The following is a 14383-nucleotide window of genomic DNA, read 5'->3' as shown; positions in this document are numbered from 1 at the left end:
CTAGAACTGATCCATGACTCATCTCCATAAAAGAGGCATCTTAAGAAGTTATTCACATGTTTTTGTAGCAACATTTGTTAATCATCTCATACATACATCATGTCAACAACGCACATAAATTTCAACAAATTAAGAAACGAAAAAAATCAGCTCCGACTCTTTTCGACACCTGATTTTTTGCACGCATAATTGAATTGCTAAAATCACTAGTTGCATATTCATAATTTGAACTGTATCACTTTAAAAATTAAACATTATGTTGTAGCGTAGACAACTATTGATTTTACCGGCTCATCTTGTGATAATTTTTATAATGATTTGAAAGTTCTATTATTCTACATCTGAAAGAGTCGAAAGGGTTATTTTTTATTTTATTTTTTAATAAAAACTTTTAAATTTGTGTTTTTATCATTTCAATTTTTCACAAGGGACCTCCTGGCGGGCCTCAGTATCCGTATTATCCGCAAGCGCCGTATCCCAACCAACAACCGTACATGCACAACGTCGGTTTCAGCGGAGCTCCGCAGTCGTTCGGAATGCCCGCGCCCTACCCCGGCATGCAATATCCATCGCCTTATCCCCAGCAGTATCCGTCGGCTGGCTATCCTCAGTCGCAGATTCCACCGCCGACCGGCTACCCCCAAGCTCAGCAGCCACCGGCGGGTTACCCTCATCCGCAAAATCCACCACCAGGAGCCTATCCGCAATACCCTGGCTATCCAGGTGAAGCTCCTCAAATGGCTCATCATGCAGCATCTTCTTATGCACAGGCGCCGCATGAGGTGCACGGGCAGAGCGCCCAAGCGCCTAGAAAGGTAATTACGTATGTTTGTGTGCGTGTGTCTTTATCTTAATTGGTGTAAAAAAGTGTTTCGCAGCGAAGCTTATTTATAATACTAATTAAATCAATCAAAAATTGAATGCTAATTTTTTTTAAATTATACTGATCTACATATATGACATATGGATCAAATAAACATCTATAAATATCTCGATTTTTTTTGTCAAAATATGACCAGTATTTTTTTCTCATTCTTATACATATGTTATGTTAACATCAAATAAAGAAGTATAAAACTAAATTTCATACATTGAAAAATAATTTTAATGAAGATCATTTGCTACCTGATATTGTAAGAATTTTTATATATCGTCACAAATATAGAAAAAATGTAGCTCTGTGGAATACGATATAGTAATGTTTATCAAGTAAAATATCTAAAAATCATACTTTTACATAATATGGTTTACCTACCTAAAAAATTATTGACACAATAAATGGTAATATTATTTTAATTCTAATCTAATTAAATATTTATAATAAAGCTCGCCGTATTCAACATAACATACCCCCCACCAGTATAAATATTTTGGTTCAATAATTACATTTTAAGCTTGATTTTTTTACTATTTTGGCATAAACCAATATAATTTAGGATATTTGCAACTATGGTAGGTACAAATTATTGGTAATTTGCACTTAATGTTCAAACCAAAACCTAATCTAATGGATGTTCAAAAACTAAATTTAATTTTAGAACTTTAATTAGGTTAGGTTTGAGTTTAAACAGTAAAAGGAATAAAGAGTATCTTCAGTAGGTGCAAATATCTCTACATCCTATAATTTATAGTATTAATTGCTTAACCCAATCCCTTAAATTTGTATATGATTTTATTTAAAACTCTTAATATTGAGTAAAATAAATACTTCAATCATTTAGAAAATTATTATGGCCACAAAATTCTGTGACACACACGGCAAACATATGTATGAACATACGTGAAATGTATTAGTATAATGCAAAAGAATCACCTAACTTTATTGGGTACAAAATTTTTTTGGAGCCTGGCATATTAAAATCTAACAAAGAACTGAAAATAATGGTGCTTAAATATATTATGTATTTGTAATTTATGTATTATATCTATTTAAATAGCTATTTTCGATTGTATTGTATTTCACAGAACTCGTTACTGAATTATATTTGAGTAGTTGGTCTGCGAATCGTTGGCAATGTGCCATATGAATTTAAATAAGTTCAATAAGTCAATAATAGAATTTTCAATTATTTATTTTATTTTTAAAATAATATGAAATAGTACAAAAACATGTTAGTATTTAAAAATAAATTTTAAATATAAACCTGTTTTGTGTGATTATAAAATTAATTTATATGATTTTAAATTAATTAATATGCAAAAACGACTTAATTGGAATAATGAACTTTCAAATTAACATAATTTATATGCTAACTTTAGGTACAGAAAATGTATTTATACTTCTTTACATGTGCTAAAAATTTCAACAGCCAAGACCGACAGTCTGCCCGGCTGATCCGTTCAATCCTCGCGCTGATGCCGAAGTTCTTCGCAAAGCCATGAAAGGCTTCGGAACCGACGAGAAGTCCATCATTAAAGTTTTGGCAGCAAGAAGCAACGATCAACGTTTAAGAATCGCCTACGAGTTCAAAACTCTCTATGGAAAGGTAGTCAATTATATCGCTGGTAACATAGTGCCTATATGTGTTGGTATACTATTTTTTTATTTTTTAGGACTTGATTGATGATCTGAAGAGTGAATGTACTGGCCACTTTGAAGAAGTGGTCATTGCATTGATGACTCCTCTACCACAATACTATGCTGAATGCCTGCATAAAGCCATCGATCAAGTCGGAACTGATGAGGATACCGTCATTGAAGTGCTATGCACAATGACGAATCATGAAATTCGTGTTATTCAAAACGCGTATGAATCCAGTATGTATAATTTTAAATTTAATACATTTGATTTTTATCTACTTAGTACATAAGTTATCTATCCGGACAACAAAATCAGATTAGAAGCTTATTTTTATCTAAACGTGTTACCTTCTATTTAATATTTCCGATGCTAGATAAAATTGTCAAAAATATTATTTTTTTAGTGTACAGATCTTCTTTGTCCAACGATTTGGCTGGCGATACTTCTGGAAGCTTCAGAAGGCTTTTGATATCGTTGAGTTGCGTAAGTCTGACAAATATATCAATACTAATATATTCTAAAAATAATTGTATTAATCATATTTTTTTAATTAGGCCAACAGAGACGAATCGTTTCAAGTCGATCCAGATAGAGCTAAAGTCGACGCTCAAGCTTTATTGAGAGCTGGTAAAAATCAATTCATCATTCCTTCGAACGATCCACATTATCTTTTAAAATACATTTACTTTGACAGGCGAGCTCCGAATGGGAACTGACGAGTCCACCTTCAACTCCGTTCTCTGCCAACGCTCGTTCCCACAATTGTCTCTGACTTTCCAAGAGTACGAGTCCATCACTGGACATCCATTTGAGAAGGCCGTCAAGAACGAATTTTCTGGCGATATTAAAGATGGCCTTTTGGCGATCGGTAATTATCCGAATGCCTTTAATTTTTCTTCGGTCTAAAACCTAATTTATTATCTATAATATTGTTACAGTAAAATGTGTGAAGAACAGGGCCGAGTTCTTCGCTGAACGTCTCCATAAGTCGATGGCCGGAATCGGTACTACCGATCATCAACTCATCAGAGTTATCGTAACACGTTGTGAAGTCGATCTCGGAGATATAAAAGAAGCTTTCGAAGCAAAGTACGGAAAATCATTGCAGAGCTGGATTGAGGTATTTTATTTTTTTAAATCTCAAATCAATTATCTATTTATTCTTATATAAAAATTTTTATATGATTATTACAGGGTGACACCTCGGGACACTACAAAAAGTGCCTTCTTGCGTTAATCGGTTGTTATTAACCAGAGAAAAATACATTAACAATTATTAATTATGATGTATATATTCCATATATATCATAGTTGTCGTATATACCTAGTTTTTGAGATCTTTGCCTTTTTCATCTCTTATGTAATTGTGGCTTATCAACAGTGCACATGATTATTTGCCAAAAATGGTTCTTAAAAGAATCTTTGATACTTAACGGTGCTACGAAATCTTGAATACTACAAAAAGGCTGATCTGATTTTTATTGATCTGAGCTCTTGCCAGTTCGCCACCCCCACCCATGCGGCCTTTTCGTGAACAATTTTTGATGTTTTTCAAATTTTAAAACATTTCTATATTTATATTTGTTAATATAGAAATGTTTACTAGATGTTTATTAAATATATAATTACATATAAATTAATGCAAAATGATATTATATTTAAAGTGTATTTTTATTGACAATTAAAATTCTATATGTATGTATATTGAAATCTCTAAAATAAATCATTTTATTGTCGTACTTAGCCTTTGTGTTTTCGTTAAACCCGAATTCAAAAAACTTGTTTCTTTAATTTTTTTATTCGATTTGAACATCTATAGTTTACAAAAAAATATATAGAAAAATTAATATCTTCGAAACATACAAGTTCAACGGTTTAAGATAATAAATATAACAAATTATATTCATTGTAAAACCTTAAAGTATACATAAAAAAATTAAGTAACTAAAAATAAATTTAAAAAAAGCATTTTTTACATTAAAATATCAATAACACTGAGTAGACAGGTCATTTTTCTAGCACTGTTAAAATTCTCTATAACAGCTGCATCTCGATAAGTCGTGTTGAATTTACACTAATAGCCACCGACATTAGATACTCATGTGATTGTGTCGACTTAACATAAAATATACATTCGTCTTGGACCATAAACACTTTAGGATGAAGGGCAACATTTATGTTAGAGTTGGTGTTATTGGGGTTGGTGACGGTGTCGTTAGGGTTGATGTTGTTGGAGTTGGTGTCGGTGCTAAAAAAATAAAAAGTTATAATATATTATAATCCAATTCCTACAAATTATAAAAAAAAAATCTAAGACCTGTGGTTTTGGATTCGTCCTGTAACTTTGGGTTCGGGGTGGGCTTGGCTTCGTCCTTCAAAAACAACAGAGGAAACATACCCAATAAACATCCAAGTGTTATTCCAAAGACTCGACCCTGAAAATTGTTTAATAATATAATTACATTCAGGAATCTAATGGAATGTTTTATAACTAATAAGAGCAAGAATTGTTATCACTGAATTAAGGATTTAGTGCCCCGTATTATACCTAACTCAATGTGAGTATTTTTATGGTATACTTAAATAGTAATTAAGAGATATAAATATAAAAATGAATACATAAATTAAAAATCGATCCAGGAAGGTATTCATAAATATTTCATAATGGCTTAACTAATCTTATCAAGATTAAATGTTAAAAACAATAAACTCACCATATTCGATGCCCTACGACTAACGGGCATGTCCAATTGTATAGGTGTGAGTTTCGGAGGTTGGAATCCGACTCGTTCGGCGAAACGCTCCACGTAAAAAGCTGATCCTATTCCGATAACGTCGCTAAAAGTGTTGCCTAAAGCTGCTGCTGCCATCGTCGATAAACATATATAAGCTCCTAACATGTGATCTATATAATCGCCCTGAAATAAAATATTACATAATCAAAAATATGTTGCGAATGTTCTATGTAAAAATAACTTACAGCGACTATCATTATGAAGTTATCAAGAAAGCCGAAGCCGATGAAAGGTATCGAATTAGCAATCAACACTAAAACATAATTGTAATAGGTAAAACTAAAAATAATACATAACTGCAAACTAATGATAAAAGATAAAACGCTTACAATGAAATAAATCGCTATTTTTTGGACGTGGTACTGTGGCGGCTATAAAAAAAGATGAAAATTACGATGGTGATAAAAATTATAATGTTAAAGGTGAATTGATGTGTGTTTACCATATTTTTTCTTCAACCAATCGTCAGGTACGGGACAATATGTGCCCGTGGGATCTACGTCTCCGAGTTTCGGCACTTTACTAGGACGACCGAACTTACTTCTCCATTTATGAGCTGCGAGTTGTCCTAAACAAAAAAAAAATACACATAACATTAATCGTATCACTCCACAAAAGTATTTTAAACGAAAAGTTAGCATCTATTCGAGCTTTAGCAGATTAATGTCAGGGATTGCCACATGAAAAGAATCACAGTTAATGCAACACAAAAATGGTTTAATAGTTATTAGCACTAGATTTAGGCACTCGTCAAATATTTATGGGTTTCTGATTTGATTTGTATCGTACAGTATTTTTTCTGGAGTTTTTTACATTTTAACAATGCAAATATATTACACTATTTTTATTTGCGAAAATCTGGTCACTATATACCGATTTTTAACCCTTTGCGCTCGTAAGGTGAGTGAGATACGCCAGCGCTTGGCTTTATATTACTCGGATGGTGCGTCACGTGCACCATTTTAATTAATGAAATATAACGTTGATTCTTGGGTATTTCCTGTGCATGTTTCAAATGGCGTTTTTGCAGTGTTGTAGACAAGAGTTTCAAGAAGCATATCTTATCAAAAAAATATAATTTTTACTTGAATGAAATCGGGGAGAGATCATTTATTGCTATAAGTCGGGGTTTTTTATGACTAAATTTAAAGGCAGATTTGCCGTAGCTTTTCCTGAAGGCAAATGTTGGCGATCGTCCTTCGGTAGACACGCGTCGGTGATGTTTTTATAGCTTATTGTGTTTTCGACAGTATCTCGGATGTCCGTAATTTGTGTCTTAAGTAATGCTATAGTGATAATTTCATTTGAATTACTTCTTTTTTTTTAATTTTATTGTAAAAAACAGTTCTATGGCTAAATATAGTGATTGTAATGATAATATATTTTGTAATGATAGTGATGAGGAGGATTTCATGTTTGATTTTTTTCATCTTCTAATGATGGTAGTGAAGGAAGTGATGTCAAAATTAGGCCTGTTGCCATGAATACAGGCAATTTAAATAATAGTGACGAACAAACGGTACCTCAAACGAATCGCACCACATTAAAAAATTGGAGAATAATAACCAGTAATGACAGTGTGCTTTATAAATTGCAATATTTGCCACCAAGTGATAAATGTCCCGAGTTGCAAGTTCCCGCAAACTGAATACACCTTATTGATTATTTTTAATTGTTTTACACTGATGAGTTGGTATACCAATAAATGTTGCGGATTTAAGAAAAATAAAAAAATATTTTTTGTCCATATTTGTTTGTTTATTTATAATAAATCAACATCACACATATTATTAAATGTAGAGCCCTTTTTCGTTCATAACTTTGTTTATTTTTATATAAAATATGCTATATAAGCATTATTAGCTCGAATATATAAAATTACAAACAAATAAGTACCATACAGCTACTGATTAAAAGTTTTGTCTATTTTTAATTAATAAATATATAAAATAATATCATACTAACTGCAACGTTTCATTTGACATTAGTTTATATAAATGTAAATATATCTTGTGGATTTTTTTTATTGTGGGAAAACGGTACAATTTTGTATTTCTATGAGCGATGAAAACTTTCTTCGTTGGCAGGTAGATACATATGTCAAAAACTGAGCGGCATGTCTTTGTTAATTGTGTATATTTTTTTATTAATTTATTAATGGTTTAAAAATTTTTTTAGTACCATAAATATTTTGAAATGGGTTGTCACCCCTATTATGTTAATTTATTGTTATGGATTGTCAACCGATGGTACTCGAGAGGAGCTAAAAAACTGAAAATGTAATTTAGAAAAACGCATTTATTAGTTTATTAATATTTATGCTCTAGATATATAATTTAAATTTTTAATTAGAATTTTAAAAAAATCCCGAGTTACTAGTGTAAAGGGTTAACAACATCTGTCAAATTGATGGGTTTATGTCCGTAAACCTAGTGAAGACGTCCAATAATCAAACAGATAATTTTAGCATTTTGAAATGATTTGTGTCAATAAGTTGTCTCATTAGAAGGAATTGTCCAAGATTGCATATAAGCAATCAATAAATAAATGTAAATTTATATATAATAATATGAATTTTTGAAAGACTTGGTAATATGATCAGATATGAATAAATAATGAATCTTAATCTTAATTTTGTTATTTATATTATCTACACATTTTAACAATAGTTTCACTTGTGAAACATAAAATACATTTGAAAAGTATAGTTATTTTTATATTTTGGTACACTGATAGATGGCTAATATTTTTAGCAGCCCAACGCCAATGTATTTTTTTGCACTGTTTATTCTCTGAAAAAATCATTGTTGATCTTATATATTTGAAAAACAATAAAAAACCCAAAAAAAATTATCTATACATTCAACATTGAGTCCATTGTTTTGATCTTACAGTTTTATTACTAGTCGTTTTAAATACATAAAACTCTTAAAATAGAGTATAATATTCACTATCAGTTATTCCCAGGGAACTAAAGAACAGATCAACTAAATGTATCTTTAACGGGACACGGTCAATTGGGCGACGGTCAAATGGGCGATTCAAAATGGGCGACGGACAAATGGGCGATGGTCTTTTGGGCGATACAATAATAATGCATTACAAATAAATGTGATGCAAATCATGATCTTATATTATAATTAATTAAATAATTAACATAATTTAATACATATTAAAATATATATATATACATATACGTACATACGAAAGTAATATTTTTTAGAATATAATTAAAAGATGAAAACATTAATTCGGTCTAAACAAAATATAATATACCTACATAAGATATTTGTATATATTTACTTATCATTTGTGCTTATTTAATCATAAAATATCAAAAACAGTTTGATTTTTTTATTCAAGAATTTAAGAGAGTTACCCGATATCATAAAACACTTAAAACACACTGCTTAAGTCGCTAATTTTATAATAAATATCTACCTGATAAATGTTTATAGTGGGCCCTTTTTTTATGTTTTGAGCCTTGGAAACTACTGTGAGAACAAACTTTTGGAATTTCCAAAACTCGCATATTTTACAGTTATCTTTTTTAAATTAGATAGAATAGTTACATATAAATATAATAACACAGAACTAGCGCTGATAAGTGTTTATCGTGGATTTTGCCCTTTATGCGATTTTTTTGTTTTGAGACATAAATTACTTTGAAAACAATCTTTTGGAATTTACAAAAATCGCATATTTTACCGTTATCTATTTTAAACTGGATAGGGTAGGTATATATAAATATAATAACCTAGAACTAGCGCTGATAAATGTTTATCATGGATTTTGCCCTTAACGCGAATTTTATTTATGTTTTGTGCCTTGGAAATTAGTGTAAGAATAAACTTTGGGAATTCACAAAAATCGCATATTTTACAATTATCTATTTAAAACTAGATAGGATAGTTATATATGAATATAATAACCCATAACTAGCGCTCAGTATACTTTTGAATTTTGACTGAAAACGTTCGCAAAAAGTTTCGTTGCGTCTTTGAAACTTATTTTTGTCGTAGTTTTAAAACACTTTGTCACAGTGTCATCGTGTTTTTGGTAAAAAATTCAGTATAGCAAGAAAATAAGTATGTGTCTTTTTATTCACATGTGGGTTATATTTTATGTGTTATTTATAGATCATTGTTGAGAACGACTAATTTGAGTTACCACAGTTTATATTCTCATAAATGGATAATTCAGGCATATTAAGTCAAAAAGACAGGGAAAAATATGTTTGGAATGGATATATTTATGAAAAGAATAGACCAAAGAATTTTTATAAAAGTTTTGAGGTACAATAGAAAAAATATCATAGAATATAATTATAATACGAGTTAATAATTTTAAAATAAAATTGTTTTTCATTTAATATACTTTTTCGTTTTAATGTATATTTTATTAATATTTACAATAAAGCAAAGCGTGCAAGATTTTTAATTTCTGTCGCCTATATGACCGTCGCCTAAATAACCATCGCCCAATTGACCGGAATCGCCCACTTGTCCGACGCCCAATTGTCGCGCACCGATCATTAACTTATTTTAATTACAAAATTATTTTTGACGAAAATACTCGAGAATTTTGAAGGAATCTTATATATAATTATATTTTGTTATTGTTTCTCAGTAGTTCATTTATATACTAGACCAGGACTTCTTAAACTATGGGTCCCGACCCCAAATGGGGTCGCTTAGCGAAATCTTGGGGTCGCGAGATTTTATTGTAAAATATATAAATACATAAATTAAAATTACATGTCTTAAATCATTTTTTTCAAGCTGCTCATTATGACATATAACTTATACTCACTGCCTTATTGATAGAGAGGCCCTTGCAGCAAAAAAATAGCACCAGAATTGAACAATGTGCTTCAGGATGCTGTTAAGATTATAAATTTTATTAAGAGCCATGCCTTTAATAGCCGCTTATTTTTAAATCTCTATAAAAATACGGATTTCCACTATACAAATTTATTATTACATGCAGATGGATATCAAAAGGTCAAAGTTGTTGATTGAAAGATTGTTGTTATTAAAGGACGAAATCGACATATTTTTAACCGAACAAAAATGTGTTCTTGCTGATTTTTTTTTCGAAATTACCTATGGCTATCCAAGCTGAGATCAACATTAGGAAAAGTAGGGTGGAAAAGGATTCGTTCGAAATGTTTTCTAGTATCGACATTTTTATAATCGAGAAAAATCATTGTAAAACTTTTATCGCAAAAATTATTATAGGTCACTTAAAAGCGCTAGAAACACAGTTTCGTAAATATTTTATATCAAATATTGATTTCAAAAAGTTATTTTGGATTCAAAAATTATTTTTGATTGGCTTAAGTGAGATTGATCACCTGTTATATAAAGCTCATTTGCCGAGCTTTCGAGTGTCTCAAACTTAAAACTAGATTTTCCAAAAAAGCCATTGACTGAATTCTGGATCGGAACTAGAACTGAATTTCCCACAATCTCTGATATGATATTAAGTGTTCTTCTGCCATATAACACCACATATTTATGTGAAATTACTTTATCAGCTTTAACACATATTAAATCCCAATATCGTTCATCGCTAGATTTTACGTACAGCAGTGTCAAATATTGCACCAAGATTTAATTTGTTATGCAGTAACTTTTTACACATTTTTAATTTTTTTTTCCATTTTTTATTTTTATTTACAAGCACATCCGTCTCATTTAAAAACGATTTTTACCTTTAATTTTTGTGTACTTAACCACTTTACGACTGCGCTCGAATATATTCTAACGGACTAAGACGACCAAAATGCCCGGGCTTCAATATATACCAGCGACGATATATTTTGCTCAATATCCTCTTTTATTTATGTTATTGCAAAAAATGCAGGTTTGATGAAAAATACGGCATATAATTTTTGTAACTATAATAAATACAATTTTACAACTTTTGTGCAATTTTTAATTATTTTATATTTTTGTATGTTTCTAAGCAAATTCTAAAACTATATTTTATCATATGTATGTATATTGTTACTTAATCGATAAATCAGCACAAAATATTTATATATCATTATTTTTTATTTATCTGGGGTCACGAAGAAACCCACAATCATAAAATGGGGTCGTGAATGAAAAAAGTTTAAGAAGCCCTGTACTAGACCAAGGAGTGGCAGTGTGAATATGCCATTTGTCCTTTTCAGATGCATAATAAATTACGTCACTCTGATTTCTCAATAATATTGTTTTGTTTTGTTTTGTTTTGGTGTGAAAATCTCAGCTTCTTTGTTAACATAAAAAATATTTGTGTTTAATATCTTTCTTTTGGCTAGATGATTGAACATTCGAGAACATTACGTTCATAGCCGAAAATTGTTTAATGGAAAACATTCGGATAATAAGTGTAGAGAGTGACTAACGCAATAGCTTTCGATGATGTCATCGAGTAATGGAGCAATACCGTTTTGGTATAGTGGGACATTGGAACACAATAACAAAACATAAAGGGTTTACCTTCGTACTCGTCCTTGATGCGCTTTGACTCGAACTCCTGCAGCGAGTCTATGAGCAACCTGCGCTCCTCGTCGGTGAGCCTCAGCGCCAGCTCCACCGCTTGCTGCTTGGTGAGAGCGCCCTCGTTGGCGTTGGCGTTGGCGGTGGCGGTCGAGACGGAGGCGTTGGCGTTGGCGTTGGCGCTAGCGAACGGGGCGGGCCTCAGACCCCTGATCGCGCGGTTGGCGACGCTGCGAGCACCGCAACGCGCCCACATCATGTTCCGCAAACGCAAACACCTCCGCCGGCATTGACACCGAACGTCAATGACACTTGGCCCTAACGCGCAAATTTTATACCTATTCCAAACCTTCGCTTCTTTTGCACGTACGCATCAAATTATTGCAATTGCAATTGCAATTACACAACTTCGCCATCGCTGTCGAAGTCTACCGATAATAAAAAATATTCAGAACCCTCTTTATATATTTAAGGTGATGTAATATTTTACTATTTCGAAACAAATATGTAATACAAAAAATCATATGACAAAGATAAATGACTTGCCTTCAATACATATTTTGCTTTTTAATATAATCAATAAAACGCTTTATAAAATAAAAGCATGACACTGTTTTGTATCAAATACCAATTTTTCTAAGTATACATATAGTCATAGTGCCATGACCATAACATAATCACTTTTTAATAAAGACATACTAAAAAACACAAAGATACAGACAATATACAAAATATTAATATGCGACGCGAATAATATTTTTAGCAAGTTGAGATTGCTTTATTATTTAATATAAAAAATGTAACGTTTTTCATTTCTATTTTTTTTCTTGTTTTTAAATATTGTTGGGGCCTATTTATATTTAAATTAAAATTTTGTTATGGCCAAAACTTGGCGACACTTGGGTAGCACTAGTTATTCTCTCGCATGGCAGCCCTCGACCTGTTCGGGCGCGCGTCGCGGGCTCGTGCCCCGTTCAAATGTAAATAACTTTATTCGTTTATAAAAACACTACTGTAGCGGCTCAATCTGTGTCTAATTGCCACCCGTCACCACTCCGTTTTTAAAAAACTATCATTATATTTTATTTTAAAATTATGTATTAGTAAATAAGTTTTCAACAATCGTTATAAATTATTCATATGTTCTTCCTGTCATACAATGGATCAACGTTACAACACCATAACTTACGTTATTCCACAATTAAAAATGTTCATTCATGACAAAATCCAATATCATGCTATATATGTATATACTAGTTATGTATAAAAAAAAACATTTGATAAATAAGTTGTAATATACAATCGACCCCCCTATAGCGTAGAGATTGAGACTTCGTTATAGGGGGACAAGGCACCCATTCAAAATTTGATGTTAGGTTATTTCAACTGTATTTTGCGAATTTAACGAAATCAGCAAATCAATCTTTTTTTCCCATTTTTATGTACTAAATAATCTTGTATTTAGTTTTAAACAAGAGCACGTGCCCCACGTTTTTATTGCGACACGCGCGTGAAGAATGTTCTCGATTTTGCGAATGCCGGGGGAGTCAAAGTTTTTTGATTTATTTTCTTAAAATGCGTAGGCCTACAATGAATAAATAATAAAAAGTAAATATTAATTATTAAACTTTTTCTGCAGATAGTTTTATTTTAGGATATTAATAATAACCTATTAATTATATTAAAAACAAACAATAATGGTTGAAATGAAAAAACTGTTAATTTATTATCATTTAAAGTAAAGTATAAAATGTTTTTTTAATGGTTTTAAGTGTTCAATTATTTCCATAGATGTGAATTTTTTTTAAGCAAGAACAACAAGCAAACTTTAAAAATCTATTTTTTAATCATAGATTTATTTTTGTCTGATTCATTGAATTTAGATCTCGCTATCTATTCTAAGCATCAAATTTATTGTAGATAAATATGTAAGCGCCTGAAAATATTTTCTTCAATTTCTTCGTCTTTCATATACCATATCACAATAACAAGCATAATATAAAAGTTAAACTCAATCTGGATTTATACCATGCTGCTCCACAACTGACCAGATTTATTCACTACGACAGATATTAGAAAAAGGCCATGAGTACAATATTGACATTATTTGTGGACTTCAAAGCAGCATATGATAGTGTCCTTAAAAGCAATCTGTATGAGGCGATGGCAGAATTTGAAGTACCAAAAAAGCTAATAAACCTCACCAGACTAGCAATGAGGAAGATTGAATATATTGGAAGAGCTCTCTGATCATGACCATAAAAAGGTGAATCACTCGTATGTTTTTTTATGCTTATTTAAAACCCAGAAGAAGAGCTCAATCTGGATAGCTTTAAGTTTAAATTCATATAAAATATAATATCCCTGTTCTGCGTATGAATCGCGTGTCTTAACTTTTTTTGCTAAGTTACTGCCTTCCACTAATTGTAACTAATTAAAAGAAAAATAGTAAATTGACATTATTATTTTATTTATAAATATGACATACAAATTCATTTCTAAATTAACAACAATGTATACATGAGTCTTTCGTTTATAATCTAAGTATTTAATATATTTTTATTAATTATATATT

At 31.0% G+C, this 14383-nt stretch overlaps 2 protein-coding genes and 1 long non-coding RNA gene across 4 annotated transcripts in view; 1 reads left to right on the top strand and 2 right to left on the bottom strand.

Annotated features, from left to right (window-relative positions):
* Positions 1 to 429, bottom strand: part of LOC148236913 (uncharacterized) — a 5467-nt gene extending 5038 nt beyond the window's left edge. The window contains exon 1 of the long non-coding RNA XR_015808955.1: positions 1 to 429. This exon is cut by the window's left edge and continues 789 nt beyond it. This is a non-coding gene — a long non-coding RNA (uncharacterized LOC148236913).
* LOC148236912 (annexin B11-like) overlaps positions 1 to 4265 on the top strand; it is a 9289-nt gene extending 5024 nt beyond the window's left edge. The window contains exons 2-9 of one of the 2 annotated variants that reach the window (XM_088182015.1): positions 429 to 815; positions 2310 to 2486; positions 2554 to 2758; positions 2926 to 3005; positions 3077 to 3149; positions 3217 to 3390; positions 3461 to 3642; positions 3717 to 4265. In XM_088182015.1, the coding sequence (XP_088038141.1) occupies positions 429 to 815; positions 2310 to 2486; positions 2554 to 2758; positions 2926 to 3005; positions 3077 to 3149; positions 3217 to 3390; positions 3461 to 3642; positions 3717 to 3773 (1335 nt within the window). In that variant the 3' untranslated portion in view covers positions 3774 to 4265. The remainder of the gene's footprint in view (positions 1 to 428; positions 816 to 2309; positions 2487 to 2553; positions 2759 to 2925; positions 3006 to 3076; positions 3150 to 3216; positions 3391 to 3460; positions 3643 to 3716) is intronic. The other variant, XM_088182016.1, reaches the window with a different exon arrangement.
* A 39-nt stretch (positions 4266 to 4304) lies between these two features.
* Positions 4305 to 12118, bottom strand: LOC148236911 (uncharacterized). The gene is made up of 7 exons (XM_088182017.1): positions 11809 to 12118; positions 5760 to 5885; positions 5647 to 5688; positions 5503 to 5570; positions 5237 to 5440; positions 4840 to 4957; positions 4305 to 4770 (listed from the first exon to the last, which is right to left on the bottom strand). Exons 1-7 carry the CDS (start codon positions 12065 to 12067, stop codon positions 4697 to 4699), a joined length of 891 nt encoding a protein of 296 aa, XP_088038143.1. The 5' UTR covers positions 12068 to 12118; the 3' UTR covers positions 4305 to 4696.
* Positions 12119 to 14383: the final 2265 nt, after the last annotated feature.

Source organism: Plectrocnemia conspersa, unplaced genomic scaffold (assembly GCF_051122295.1).
Source record: "Plectrocnemia conspersa isolate PC_06_02 unplaced genomic scaffold, ASM5112229v1 ptg000003l, whole genome shotgun sequence".
NCBI classification, from domain to species: Eukaryota; Metazoa; Arthropoda; class Insecta; order Trichoptera; family Polycentropodidae; genus Plectrocnemia; species Plectrocnemia conspersa.
This window is presented reverse-complemented; position numbering and strand designations above follow the sequence as displayed.